The sequence below is a fragment of the Rhinolophus hipposideros genome (assembly GCF_964194185.1).
Source record: "Rhinolophus hipposideros genome assembly, chromosome: 4".
NCBI lineage: Eukaryota > Metazoa > Chordata > Mammalia > Chiroptera > Rhinolophidae > Rhinolophus > Rhinolophus hipposideros.
In genome coordinates this window covers 37,992,366-38,007,983 of record NC_138050.1, presented here as the reverse complement: position 1 = coordinate 38,007,983, position 15,618 = coordinate 37,992,366, and the positions used below count along the sequence as shown (strand labels likewise).

General features: G+C 40.8%; 1 protein-coding gene across 2 annotated transcripts in view; it reads right to left on the bottom strand.

Moving 5' to 3' along the window:
• The window catches only part of LONRF1 (LON peptidase N-terminal domain and ring finger 1), a 28,951-nt gene extending 14,022 nt beyond the window's left edge, over positions 1-14,929 (bottom strand). The window contains exons 1-4 of one of the 2 annotated variants that reach the window (XM_081046633.1): positions 14,075-14,929; positions 4,588-4,706; positions 3,208-3,330; positions 320-469 (exon numbers count right to left, since the gene is read on the bottom strand). In XM_081046633.1, the coding sequence (XP_080902759.1) occupies positions 320-469; positions 3,208-3,330; positions 4,588-4,706; positions 14,075-14,795 (1,113 nt within the window). In that variant the 5' untranslated portion in view covers positions 14,796-14,929. The remainder of the gene's footprint in view (positions 1-319; positions 470-3,207; positions 3,331-4,587; positions 4,707-14,074) is intronic. The other variant, XM_081046632.1, reaches the window with a different exon arrangement.
• Between the last annotated feature and the right edge of the window lie 689 nt (positions 14,930-15,618).

Here is a 15,618-nt window from a genome sequence, read left to right as displayed (position 1 = left end):
ATGAGGTTTAAGCCGTAATATAGTTGTTCCTACCCTGAGGGAACTAAAATAAATACAATGTTCTCCATTTTCTAAGAGACTATAAAAGTTTTCTGACATTCAGGTGACCTAAAATTGTGATTAATGAACAAGTATTTTTACATGAAAGTTTTTTGTAAAATAAAAGGCTATAGACAAAAATCCTATTAAGACAACACTAAATAGGTTAAAAGTACCTAAGCAGATTCTAAGTACTGTACTTGAAATGAGGAAAGTAAAGATATTAACTTGTAAAGAAACTGACACACTAAATCCATGATAATCTTTTCTCACCCCTTACCTGCTCTGGGCTAAGTTCACTGGCAGAATGAGACTCTTCCACTACTGAAGGAAAACCAAAAGGTTTGTTTTTAATACATGGTAATGAACTCCAGGAAGAGTCCTTCAGGCCTTCTTTTAAGTTTTCAGGAGATAGTAAATCAAATAAAATCTGCAAGAGAAATATTATACAAGAAATGGAAAATATAAAATATTTGGTTAACGATAATTTAATATAGTTACCTAATGTTTAAGAATTTTTAGAAAATCTGTAGCAGACATTATTTTTAATGAGCCGGGGAGAAACTGCCAAATAGATTTAAAAGTCTTACAAAACCAAGGTGTGTCTCAATAAGGTCAAATCACCTCAAAAAAATTATTCAAAAGGAAGGCACAGGAGTGGTTCATTGGTAGCCTGAGAAGGTCAAGGTAAAGGCTGACTTTTTAATGTAAGGCTTGTAAAAAGAGGAGTTCTTAAGTAGAAAATATTTACCTCTGAAGATTAGTGTGTCCTATACAGTCAAAACATGGCTCACACCAATGTATATTTTAATGCTGGACTTAGAGTGTTTATGTGAACTAAAGAACTTGGACCTCTAATGACAAAACTCTAGAATTCCATGTATTTACACTGAATTTAGCTTCTCAGTGAATTGTGAACCTGCTCTGGCAGTCACCAGATTCTAAGTACTGTACTATTGGGCAGGAGCACCAAATGGCAGTTTCCCTGTAACAGCTTGGAATTAACCTGGGAGGCAGCTACAATATCCAACTTTCCGGATGCTTCTATCAGGAATACATCTAAAACTCTCAAAGAAACAGGATAGGTCAAGACAGGGGAAGAAACTGGCTAGAAGAAAATGAGAGGGATTCAACAATTTTTGATTGTCAAATAAGCTTATTTATGTGCACAGCAGAGCATTTTTTCAAGCCTAAATATGGATATTTGATTTTTCAACTGTGTTATCTCTCACATACACAAAAATAAGATTTACAAATCATTATAATGTAACTATAATTACATATATACATATATATAAATAAAATGTAAACAAAAGTGTGTATATCTGATGGGTGTTTGAGCAATACCCGATTTAATGAACATTTAAAAATCTGTATATGTTTTTACATTTCCCCTGATTAAAAAAAATGTATTAAACACACACCTACCCTAGAACCCAGCAACTCCACTCCCAGGTGTTTGTTTACCAATGAGATATACAAATATACGTCCACAAAATGACTTGTGCAAGAATGTTCATAGCAGCAACTGGAAACAATCCAATTGAAAATCACTACTAACTGTAAATACCACAAATTGTGATATGTTTATACAATGGAATACTTAGTGAACAATAAAATATTTTAAATTATTGGATGTATCTCAAAAATATAATATGTTGAGGGAAAAAAGCCAGACACAAAGAGTATACACTATATGATTCCATTTATATGAAGTTCTAGAATAGGCAAAACTACACTGTGGTAATAAAAATCTGAACAGTAGTTGACTCTGGGAGCACTGTAATAAGGGATTTACTGGAAAGGAGATGAGGGAGCTGCCTAGGGTGATGAAGTATTCCATATCTTGATGGGGGTGCTGTTACATAGGTTTATAAATTCTCAAAACTCACTGAACTACAAAATCCATGCATTTCGTTATACGTAAATTATACCACCATTTACAAAAAGCATATTGGGGAAAAACAAATTTTTCAAAGCATCAGTTGTTCTTCATATACATGACCTTATTACGCAACAAACAAATATGTACAGAAATATAAGGATATCCAATAGCATGTAAAATGCAAAATTATAAGCCCTTAAAAAGTCTGCAATCTCCCCAGGGAAGTAACACTAACAAATATAGAACAGTCAGAAAACACACAATAGTAAACAATTTTTTGTTAAATCAGTAGGCTAGAATGTATATGCAACAAACCTCATAGAGGACATACCAGTGTTAGCTGGATTCGTTAGGCATTTGGGATCTGAGAAAAATTTCAAAGTTCTCATACTTCAGAGTACGTAAGACTCTCCCAAGGTTCTTAAACTATGTCCCAGTTCTAGAGATTCTAATTCCTAAGGTCTGTGGTGGGGCCCAGGAATCTTTGTTTGCTAAGCACCAAAGATAATTCTGATAAAAAGCCACAGTCTAAGACTTAAACACAACATATAATGTGACATGTTTGCAGGATACTAAGGAGAGAATCATGACTGGGCACTGAAATGGTGTTAGGGTAGATTTTTCCCAAACAATTTTTCAAAGACTCTATCTAGTCTTTCCAGATACTCTGAATAAAGTTTGACAAAAGCTGAGAGCTATTGTCATGTTAGCATAGCAAAAACTCTGACAGGTTTTGAAGAAACCTGTTTAACTTGGTTTAACCCAATGTTTCCTGAAGTCATTTGATCAGAGAACCCTTCCCCCTTTTTCTTTTAATTAACACCAACTAACACACCACAGAACAAACTTTGGAAAGTGATCTATAGACTACTGAGAAAAACAAGGCAAAACAAGTTGAATGGAGCAATATTACTGGCAATATAAAAAGTAAGCAAAGTTTAGACCTGAAATGAAAGGTAAAAGGCAGGCCAATAAAAATTCCTGAGCAAGAACATCATGACAACAATGTTTAATTAAGGATAATTAGTCTGGTTCGGATCAGAATATTAGGGAACGTCTAAATATAATAATGCATTTAAACATCTGTGAATGAAATGTTTTGATTTCAGTAAGAACTCAATACACTAAGTATATGAACCTGAAAACCACTTGTCAAGTTGCAACTAAATTTGACTCATGGACTCCTTATGTTCTTATCCCAACTTTCTAATTAGCATTTTCTTTTAAAGAACTGTGCTTTAGCCCTGCCTTGTCCTATTATTATAGGTAGTACACTGATTTACCTTTTCTACTGCTAGCTTTGCAGGTGCAAAATCTTCATCAAGGGCTAAGCACTGCAGAAATAGTTGTAAGGCATCACCTAAAAAGCCAGCATCGTGGAGTACTTTTCCTTTCCTGAAGTAGACCTTCAATAAAAGCACACATACACAACTTTTATTGATATAATTTTTTAAAAAAATATCATCATCAAGTAAAGAAAAGAAAAAAAAGATCTGCTCAGAGTGCTCATTTTGAAACCGAATGACTGAGGAGCCCAGAGCACTTTTGAGCTGTACTTGCACACACTACCCTGGAGAAGCACTATGGAGAAACTGAGGCCGAGAAAAATGATTTCAAAATGATTTCAAAACCACATTTCTAATTGTATCACTTCAGTGCAGAGAGTTCTTTCTTTTTTAAACAATTTTAAAGTTGTCCATACAGATCACTTTCCCTCTTATTCTCCCAATATATTTGCCTTGTACTAACCAGCCATGCCATCATGGGATTTTCCTCTTTAATTTATAATTTTGGAGCCTCCTTACTATACTGTCTTCAAAGGCACAGTTTCTTTTGTGTGTTTGTTTTGTTTTTTTAAGATTTTTCATCTTTTTATTTTGTTAAATTAGACACTTTAAGCACACATTACAATAATTACCATCTACTGTCATCATCGTTTTATAAGGAGGATTTTATTATTATTAGTTTCAGGTATACAAAACAAAGTAAGATAGACATTTACACCCCTCACAAATTTACAGCCCCAATCTACGACCCCTCTGACATCGTATATATCTGTTACAATTTCAACGGCAGTTTTGAATAAAGGAAAAACTCACAAAAAAGAGTAACTTCTAGCTTAAATAACATTTTGGGGAGATGGACTGATTTGTCTTGTCATTTGATAAAAAGGAAAAATCAGTAAACTGATTATATATACACAAGTCTTTTTTAAAACTATACAGGAGGGCAACCTCCGGTGTCCCACCCACTGTATTACGGCACTGCCTAATCACCTGGCTCCCGACAAGACGCCTCAGTCAGCCTCCCAGCCTCAAGGACCTCTTCTCTTTCCGTGAATAAACCTCCTCCGTCCATGTCCAGTTTGCACCCATCTTCACATGGCCGGTTGTACCTCTTTGAGGAAATTCTGTATACCTAAGTCTCTATTTGTTTCTGTGCCTTGAATTCAGGTTGCTCTTTGGTGAGGAAACAATGATTTCTTACAATTTAAAAAATTGTCACATGATATTTATCCAAAGTTTTGACCTTAGATTTTGAGAACTCTATATATTTTACTCAGAGTCAACCAGTCCATTCTGTTAAAACTTATAACCATAATTGAATGCAGGTCCCCCAGTTAAAATTTTAAAATGTATACAAATAATAAATAGCAATTTTACCTCAGGCCAATTTGGCAGTTGAAAGAGAACTGCATTTAAATCTTCTATGGCTGCTTTAAACTCTTGGAGACCAGCATACGATTCAGCTCTGTAAATTTTTAGAGTCAAGTCGCTGGGTTCTGAAATAAACATTTTATAAGAGGTTGATTGTTTTGAAAAGATTATTGTATAATACACAAAATACATCACGTTAAAGAATAGACTTAGTGATTCCAGTCGAGAACCACCAAACCAAAGGTTGTGACCCAAGCACAGTATAGGTGCAACCTACTTACATGTCGAATTTTATCTGTAATTTATATGAAATCATTATAGACTATTTTAGCAGAGGAAATTGTGTTTTTTAAGAATACTGGAAATATTTTTTTACTATGAATAATTACCTCTAAGAAACCAAATGTTTTCTTAACATAGGGCATTCTATACAGATTTAAAAGACATGTCTTAGCTATTTACAAGATTTGCCTTAGATATTTAGATTTAATTTTTTAAACCCTAATTTCTATATCTTCATTTATAAATGTCCATATGTATAAACTAATGTATGTGGAATTTCCATAGTAACAAAGACTGACCACGGCTCAGTCTCGTGAGGTATATAATGGTCCTTACTTGGGAAAAAATGGGTTGATGAGAGTCAGCTTTTTTAAGAGGTTAAAATTTTAATTCCTCACATTAGCAAGAATGGTATTGGACCATCCCAAAACAGATTTAGTTTCAAACATACCTGAGGGGAAAAAACAGAAACTTTGTTGCTAATTTCACTATCTTCTATGTCTCTAGGTGAGAAACCAAATTAAGCATCCAATGTCATTCAGAATTCCAGACCCTTAGCTGCTTCATCAAAACTATAATCAATTACAGGTACACAGATTCTAAAATGGAAATCTAAGCAAGAAATTAATTTTCAGTAATCTACAGATGACATAAACTTGACTTTTAAAGCTATTGATCTTTGAAGCTTTCAAAAATGTATGCATATAAGATAAAGCATTCATTGCAAGAAGGGCATAAAGACCTCATTAACAAAAACTAATAAAACTCCTTAATCGCTCCATGGTTTACTCGTTTTTAAATAATTGCTTTTCTATAGATAACTCTTCATTGAACAATTAAATTAGAAGGGCCTTTTTCGATTGCTGGTGCTTGAGAATTGGAATTATATTGTCCCCTCAAATTTAAACCAATGAAAGATTTTTAAAAAGAATGAAATTAGTATTTCATGAAAATGTCTTACTTCCTAAATAAAAGACAAATCTAGAATATTTCATCTTTCCTTTCTTAAAACAATAATTGGAAATCACTATCTCTGAACAAACAAACAAAAAAAACCCACCATTGATTAACCACCTCAAAAGGTTAATCAATCAAGAATGAAAAGTTCTAGCACAAAGCTAGACCCTGTAGGTGTTCAAAAGAGTTTACTTTTCCCCTGTTGCTGAGGAGTTTATTATCTAACTAGAAAATTTTACTTTATTGTGAAACAGAATCATGTAATCCCGATTTGACAAGCATAACTGGAGTTCAGAAAGTCGAGAGCAGTGTTTGCCAAAATAGTCCAAGAGTGTGTAGTAAACATATCAGCATCAAAACCCTGAGCTGTAAAAACAGGACTGCAGCCCAGGACATGCAGTGTTCCACCCACAGCTGGGGAGCTTCCAACAGCATCCTTGAGACCCGCCTCCGCTCCAGCACCTCCAGAGAGAGGGACTTCACTGTCGCAACAAGCAGCCCATTCCACTCTTGGATCCTTTCCTGGGCTTTCAAAAAAAATGCCCATTTTTTTCTTTTACAGAGTCCCCATAGCCTCACACTCCATGCAGAGTGCACATCCAGAACTACTGAACATCACATCCTTTCACAGTCACCTTTATATATAGCTTTTTTAGGGCAGTACTGAAGAAAGCGACTGAGAAGACCTCTGTCTGAGAAAACCCAATCTATCAAACTTCTCCACTCTGACCAAAACGAAAAAAGACTATGTGCCCTCTGCTCTCTACACGAAAACACTCAGAATGTTGAGACTTCCTAGGAGGGTCCTAAAGAGTTAGTGGATATTGGGACGAGAAGGGGTATACCCTAATATACCCTAAGAAGAGATGACAAGGGGGTCAGTTTTTAAAACTCGTTTCCTAATTCCTCATAGGTAATGTTTTTATTGAGAACTTCAACTGTTAGTCGAATAATTATTTTGAATGATTCTTATTAGGAAAAAAAAACAAAAACAAAAAATCTCACTAGCTGAGTTCAAACTCAATACCTTTTCAAAGAGATTAGGGGCACCTCCTAATTCTAAAAAAGCCAAATGCAGTAACTGAGGCCCTTTGAGTAGCCGAAGCATACAGAATGTATGCCCTCCGTGTAAACTTTTCTGACAGGCAACTGAAAAAAGCAATCAGCTTCGGCTGTGTCATTAACTCAAGTTGGAAAGAGTCAACAAATATTTACTCTATGTTCTCTACCTGGCCTTGAGGACCTGGATGGAACAAGTCACCTCCCTGGGCACGCCATCAGGGAGGGGCCTGTCAGTCCAGTACTGCAGGGATCCGCTGTGCCTAGCAAATGCCTGGCACATTACAGACGCAATTGGTTGAAAAAAACCGAAGAAATATAAACATAGATGTAGTTTGGGCTAATTGTACTGAGCATGATTTAATTCCCAACCCTTTTACCTTCAGTCTGATTTTTTCACCCTACCTTCAGGTTCATCAAATTTCCAACTACCTCCTGTACTTTTCCTTACTCAGTGTTCCACACAAAAACAAACACCACCAAAGAAAGGTGTCTTTTCACTGTATTCTCTATTACTAACACCACTGACTTCCCAAATCAAACTGAACTTTGTCAATTTTACCTCGTATAATATTTCTCAAATCTGTTTCTGCTCTTTTCCAATCCTACTGTTAATCGCTGTAGTTTAGGCTCCCGAAATCTCTTTGGGATTATAGCCATAGCTTGCTAACAGCTCTCCCTGCCTCCTATTTTACACCAGCATACACCATAAAATGGGTATTCAGTACAACATACAAGTTCTTTCCCGTCTGGCTCCTGCCCATCTCTCCAGCCTTACTTTCTATGTTCATCAGCCTCCCACTTGAAGTCCCAGTAAGGCCTAACTACTCACCTGCCCCACGTAAACCACTCAATTTCATGCCTCCTCCTTCCTCAGCTCCCAGAGCTCCGTCCTCCTCATATCACCGCACCTCCCCTTGGTCTGGGTAACTTTTTCTCACCCAGCAAGCTCACCAATCTCTTCTCAAGATGCTTTTCTCTGTGTCTACCTTCACTCAGTGTATCATAAAGATCAAGAGCATGAGCTTTGCAGCCAGAATGCCTGGGTTTAATTTCTGGCTCTTCCACTTAATTCCCTGTGACCTGGGGCAAATTTACCAAACACCTCTACTTCAGTTCCCTCAGCTATAAAATTGAGGTTTTGGTTTTTTTAAATTTATTTTTATTTAAGACACACCACTTATATATGCTATTCTCAAACGATTTACAACCTTTAGGATATTCCTATGTGTGTCTAGTATTGTCCACATTTTTATAGTTAAGGAAACTGAGCACAGAGAGTTTAAGTAACTTACCCAAGATCAAAAAGCTAGTAAGTGGAGATCCTCCTTCAGGCTGTCTGGCTGCAGAGGTCTCGCTGTTCACCTCTATGCGAAGAACAGCACTGACCTCACAGACCTCGTTACTCAAGAGAATAAGTTAATACACGCAAAATGCTTAGAACAGGGTACACTGTAAGCACTGCTAAGGATTTGCTGTTATGATAGTGTTCGTTCACTGTATGTGCATAGCATTAATTATAAACTCTGTTTTTAAGCTCTCTCCATTATTTACTATCTTTGTATCCTCAAGTCCTGGCTTGAACGAGGGGAAATTAATTAAAATATGTATGCCTAAACGCCTCAATTCATTCGCTCATTTTCTTTTCTCTTAGACCCAGTAATACTGTGAGTAGTCAAATAAAAATTTTGAAATAAAATTCTACTACACATCTGAGGAAACTAGCCTTAGGTTGTCCAAGGCATTTATTTCATGGGCTGAGGATAAAGTCCTCCAGTCTCGATTCCTCCTCATCTTTGTTCCAATCCTTCCCTTAGGGATATGTCATTAGTACTGAGAGGCCACAGGTTGTTTCTGTAGTTCATATTCAAGCAACTTTTTTTCTAATTACAAGTAATTAAATGTTTACTTACAAAATTTGAAAAATATAGAAAATCAAGAATTAAAAATACTTTTCCCACCACAAAAAAAAAACAGTGTTGGTATAAAACCTGTACTTTTTCTCTTGCACGTATAGATTACATTTTTAACGTACAGTTTTATAAAATACACCAAAAACATACTGTTTATAAACAGCTCTTTTTGTCGGTGTAATTAATAATTCATTCCACAAGACTTTTAATGGTTACAAAATATTTTACTGTATACAATCTTTTAAAAATTCCCTACGCTGCAATTTTTAGTTCAATTTTTGCTAATATAAAAAGTAGTACAATGAACATCTATCTATATGCCTTTACACATATGCTTACTTCCTTAGTTATTTTTATAAAGCTGAATGTGCAGAAAATTACGTAGCTATATAAAGTTTTCAATACATTCCGCTACCCCTCCGTTTATAAAAACTTTACTTATTTTACAGTCCCACAAGCTGTGTTCTTGTTTCCTAGAAAAATACAAATGAAAAATAGCATCATTATTTTAATGTGCACTTCTTCAGTGAGCCTGAACCTTAAAACTACTATATTATTTATTGGCTATTTAGATGGTCTAATTATAACAATTCCCTGTTCATATCCTTTTTCTCATTCTTCTGAATGTCCTTTTTTTTGATTTATATGTCAAGCTATTTCACAAATTTCAATGGCTAACCAAAATACCAAATTTCTTTGCTTCTTTTACTTTATCAAGTTCAGTGTGGTAGGACTCGGTTTTCACAGCTAAACTAAAAGCTGCCAACTGACAAATTATCAGTGAATGATGAATAAAAATCCAAGAATACTAGTTTGGTATACTAATTAAGATTATAACCACTGGATTCAGAAGATGTGGGTTCAGATCCACTATGGACAGTCTACCTAACTCTGAACCTCAGTCTCCTTACCTATAAATAAGTGGTGGTGACACCAACATTTGAAGACTGTTTTGAGAAATAAAGATAATGCATCTTGACAATTAAAACACTGCTTGGCACAAAAGTGCTCAACAAGTAATAGTTATTGTTAATATTACAAAATATTTCAAAACAAGTTGATAAATGAGATAAGCTCTTCATATATTTACTTTATAGAATAAGTCAGAATACACCTAAGTTTACTGATTAAATTCAAATCTCTTCATTAACCTAGTTGATTAAGATATTAAAAACCCTTTACATTTTCCTAACCTGTACTCAGTATTTACCCATAATTTGACCAATCTCTGTATAACTAAAACCTTGCATTGCGGTATCTATATTTTATTGATGTAGGCTAAAATGTTACCACTAATTAACATATGCAATCTAAAATCAGGGTTTAACCCTTACTCTGGTAATGTTATTAATGTGGTAGAGAGAAAAGAACAGAACTTGACATCGCAAGATTTGGATTTCAATTTTAGCTAAAGTATCTTGTAGCTGTAGCATGTTTATTTACATTTGTAAAAAATACTGCATTTTAATATTTATGGGGTGTTTACACTTTCAGGCACCATTCTAAACACTACAGGTTTTGACAATTCTCACAATAGACCTAGGCGGTTGTTATTATTGGTACCTATCTATGATACCAATAGATACCTATTGATAGATACCTAGGTAGATACTAGTCTCATTTTTCAGATAAGGGGACCAAAACAGGGAGGTTAGACTACAGGACCAAGGTCAGAAAATAAGTGGAGGACTGCACTGCCATTCAAACCCAGGCAGTCAGCTCCCAGCATGCACAGCTTTAACCACTAAGCCATACCGCATGTCTAGCTGGAGGTACCTCAATTTCCTTCTGAGGGTAATAGTACTCCACAGGATTCTTTGTGAAGATCAAATGACGTAAAGAATTTAAAAATACCTGGTAATAGTCAACACCATATAATTAATAAAGACAAAATTTCCTTCTCCATGTATTTTAAATAAAATGTTCTCCCTCTTATGACCTTCCGTTTTAAAAAACCACTTCAAACTGTAATTATACTGTTATGTCGTCTTCTTTGGGGGGAGAGGGGTATAGGAGGGGAGGAGGCAAGTCAGTGTAAAACTTCATTAAAACTAAAAGGAATACAGCATAGCAAAGTGGGATCATTTCAATAGACTCAAGTAGAAAGATTCAATGAAGAAAAGACTTTTACATAATATCCTTGAATACAAAAAAGACAGAACGTTATGAAACATCTGAGAGTTAATATCAAAAGATCAATGGATTAAGTGTTATCTAAATATATTTCAATTCAACAGAAACTTATGTAATCTCAATGGGAAACTTCTGATTTTGGCAAAGGTTTTCAAGCTTTCCTTTCTTGTTGACAGAGATAAATTTGGATTTGTGTGGGCTAACTGTAGACTAGATTATATTTTTCTAGTTAATATTTACTAGTTTCATTATAAAAATTACATGAAAAAATTGTAATGAAGTTCTTTTTCCCAAATGAAAGCATCATTAGTAACAACTGTACAGTTTTATAATTATAAAAATACATTCCAAATGCCTATCTAGCTAACTAGCCAGCCAACTCTCAAAAAGTTACCACCTAACTGTACAAATATTTACAACTCTACAAAATATTTTTATTTATGCCCATAAACTGTTAAACACCTAATATCTGTAAATTACCAACTATTATTTGGTAGCTTAGCTTTAAGACTTCTTTCCTCCTACTTTGCACTAAGAATTCGAAGGGTGAAAAAAGAATATCCTCATTAGTACCATTCAGACACATTTTCGCGTATGGAAGTAATGATTTTCCAAAGACCTAAAAATGAGGGGAAAACAAGCTAATGAGATGAAAGTCAGGAGGCTTGGGTTCTAGTCATGCAAAAGTAGGATTAAGTAGCTGATAGGCAAAATTTCCATGTGCAATCTATGGAAATGGGAAAAAAAAAATAGATCTTTCAGAGTCTTTTTTTCTGTTAAGAATAGTATTCTTAATCCAAGGCCCAGAATCTTCCTTACATCAATTAGTAAATGTGCTTACTCTTCTGCCATGGATTTAGGACCTGAATTCTTATGAAACAACTACTTTAAGAGGTCAAATCACTAATAATACTAAACAGTGCTGTTGATAAATTTCATCCTTTATTTTATACTAATGACAAAGAAAAAACTTCCTTGGAAATTTATATAAAAAATTTTCATTGGATGAGCTATAAGGGCAGGATGAGTACTCCAACATTTAGAACTGGAAGGAAAATACAGTGTTCCCTCTACAACCAGTTAGCTGTGGGGCTCTGGACAAGTCTTTTCACTGCCCTAGCTCCTGCTTCTTCATTTTCAAAATAAGGACCATGGCCTAGATGGTCTGTACCTCCCCGTCTTAAACTCTGTTCAGCCAAAGCGACAGAGTTGTCTGTTTCAGAATTTTGTATTCCAAATAGTTCTCTTTTGTTCTGGGTTTAACATCCCCATAAAAATAGTGAAAGAATATGAAAACATGCCAGGTTTACGCTTTGAGCTCTAAAGGTGTTAAATAACTTGATATATTCTAAGTAAAAAGGTCTAATAAGCACTTAGGGTAAAAGAACCATAAAAAAATACTTTCAGTTACATAGCTTATAAATTTACCTAATACCTAACATCAGTTTCTATTTTATGAGACAGGTATGGGTAAACAGAACCGAGCCTAGGGGGTAGCCTTTTGACTGGGGGGGGGGGTAATAAGGGGGGGGGCTCTAACTTAAGTTTACACAACAAAGACTGTGATAACAAGTTTAACTACACCTCCCCCCACCCCAATAGGCAAAAGGCAAAGCTGAACACAATAGAAGATTCCACTTACGGGCCCAAGCAAATTACATCCTGGTTAGAAAAGTATAAAATCCCAGCTAAATAGAAACTCAGGGCAGCGGTCTACTCCACACTCTGGCCCTGGCAACTCCTCTGCCAGTGTTTCTCTTTTTAAATAAACTTTGTAACTTCTATTCCTTTGTGCCTCTTGAATTCTTTTACAACCCAGGAGTGAGCAACCGTGACATTTTAGATGTCTATTTTCTTGGGGATTATTCCCCCAAGTATTACTTCAAGTCATCATAGATGCTAAACTTGAAATAGGCTGATTTAACACAAGGTTTAACAATGACACTGTTGACATTTGGCGCCTGGCGACTGTGTGGGAGGCAGTCCTGTGCATTTCAGGACGTTTAACAGCATCCCTGGCCTCCACCCACTGGATGTACCAGCACCAATCCCACAAGGGGTGGCAATGAAAAACGTCTCCAGATACTGTTCCAGATAATGTGGGGTGGGGGATAAACTCCCCCAGGCAGAGAACAACCGATTTAAATAACAATTCTTCATTTTACATAGGTAAGTCTGAAATGTCCCCTTCCACAGCCTAAAACCACCTTAAGAAAAGTGCGAACCTAGGTTAGGGGGCCGAAGCTGCTTCTCTGAGCTGAGAAATAGACAAAAGATCTACAGGCCTATCCCCGCAACTTGATCGAGTGGAAAGGCAAACAGCAGCGCGGCAAAGAACTCGATGAGACTACCTCTTTATCTTGGACCGCGAACTAGGTGTATTCGACACAAAGCACATATACGTTTATGAAATAAGTATGATTCCACATAGGCAGGTTGAAACTATCAAGAGGAACCAATTCCGCAGGCATTTTCAGGGAAGACTTGAGCACCCCTGGGCAGCTCGGACACCGCCCAGCGCCGAGTGGCCAGCGGGGCCCCCGGGTGCTGGGTGCGGGCGCCGAGCTCCCGCCACGCCCACCGGACGTCACCCGTTACACAACGCACCCCCCCCAACACACACACCGCTTATGCAATTCTGCCCTCCCGCGGCTTCCCAATTGCCCCAGTGACTTTTGTGGGAGACAAAGGTAAACGTCGCCCGCCTAGCCTTAGCCGGGGATCCTCTCTCCCCGCCCCGGCTGCCGTGTGCCGAGCGGCCAATTACCGGAAAGAGCGCGGCAGGAAGCGAGCGGCCGCTCCGGCTCGCCCGACTCCCACCCGTCCCGCGCTCCGGCGCCCTCGCCCCCACTCCGCTCAGGACGCGCCCGCCAGACCGCCAGGCCGCGTCCGAGGGAACCCCGCGCCCGGGCGCCCCTCCCCGCGCCGCGTCACAGTCGGCTCCGACGGCGATCCCCATTGTGACCGAAGCACCCCAGGGCGCCGCCCCCTCCCACACCCTCGAGGAGCCCGAGACCCGACACACGGGAGTCGGGCAGCCTCGGGGAAGCAGAGACGCCTCCCGGGGGCACAGCCGAGCTCTGGGGAGCTATCCCATCCGGACAGGCGGGTGGGGTCGGCGGGCTCGCGCCGCATCCCCGCGCGGTCACCTGCTCGCAGCGCCTCGCAGGCGGCGGCCAGGGCCTCCCGGTAGCGCCCCTGGTGCAGCAGCTCTGCGACCCGGTCGGTCGCCCGGGCTCGCTCCCGCTGGCCCGGGAACCACTTCTCGGCCAGGTGGTTGAGGACGACGCTGGTTCTGAAGCCAGAGGTGGCGATGGCGGTGGCCAGAGGCGGGGACCGCGGAGCGGTGCCCTCAGCATCAGTGGCAGCGGCGACGGCGGGAGGCAGCCGGTCCCGGCAGAGGCGGCAGCGGGAGCGGAGCTCTCTCCGCAGGCAGCGGCGGCAGTAGCTGTGGCCACATGGCACGGTCACCGGCTCGCTCAGAAAGTCGCGGCAGCCCAGGCAGCTGAGCAGCCCACCGGCGCCGGAGTCCGCGCCCGCGGCCGGGGTCGCGCTCCAGCCCAGCCCGTGGCGGAGCCGGTAGTTGAGCACCAGGCAGTCCACCAGGGTGCCCAGGCACTCGGGCCTGACCGGGGCCCCTCGGCGCAGCGCCGCCGCGTACGCCTCCAGCGCTCCCTTCAGGTGGCCGCCCAACGCCAGCAGCTCGCCGCGGCGGAGCAGCAGCTCCCAGCACTCCGACTCGGCGGCCGCGCGCTCCAGCCGGTCCCCGCTGCCGCCGCCCAATTCCCAGCAGCGGCCTCGGCTCCGCGGCCTGGGGGCCATCTCCCGGCTCCCTCCGGGGGCGCTCCTCGCGACGGCCGGAGAAGACATGGCCCGCAGAGGGCTGCTCTGCCGCCGCCGCCCGCCGCCACGGTCCCGGAGTCTCCCGGACGCGCGGTTCCGCACGCGGCCCGCGAGCAGGGGGGCGTGGCGCGCGGACACGGCGGGGCGGCGCGCGCCCGGGAAGCCCCGGGGGCGGGGCCTGGCGTGCGCGGGGCGGGGCCGGGCTCCGCGAGTGCACCCGCGACTCCCCCGCCCGGCCGCCGGCCGGGTCCCCAGGGGGCCGACGGGCTGGCCCCGCCCCCCGAAGCCCCTCCTGGCGAGGGACAGGAGGTCAGATGATCCACCAGCGGGGATCCAATTGGCTTCCCCTGGAAGAAGGGCCTGGCGTGTAAGTGAACAAAGCCCGAAGGAGCCCGGACCTTCATCGCCCTCGCTTGGCTGCCGAAAGCCCCCCACCTGCCGCGGCTTCTCCCCTAAGGCCTGCTTCCTCGGCGCTCTTCTGCCGAGAGGCTGGCCTCGTGGGACTAAGCCCTAGATCCCCGCCCACCCGAGTAGGGACCCGCACCCTTTGTGACAGCCTCCGGCTGTAGTGTCAGGGTTGTCAGGTACAAATCTGCATTTTCAGTAGTTTATGGCCAAGTTACAGATAGACACGTAGAGGGCCTAGGAATGCGTCAAGTCAGTCTGATGATGACTTTGGGACTCCTCAGGTCTAGAGTCGATCAACTTGAGAAATAATATAACCCCACCCACGTTCCTGAGGTGACTCCTTCCAGAGGGCAAGACAGTAGTCCGTGGTGCCAAGCTACTGTTTTCTTTGCTGTTTAAAACTCACCCCCACCTCAAGGGAGCGAGCCCACACGTTCCCGAG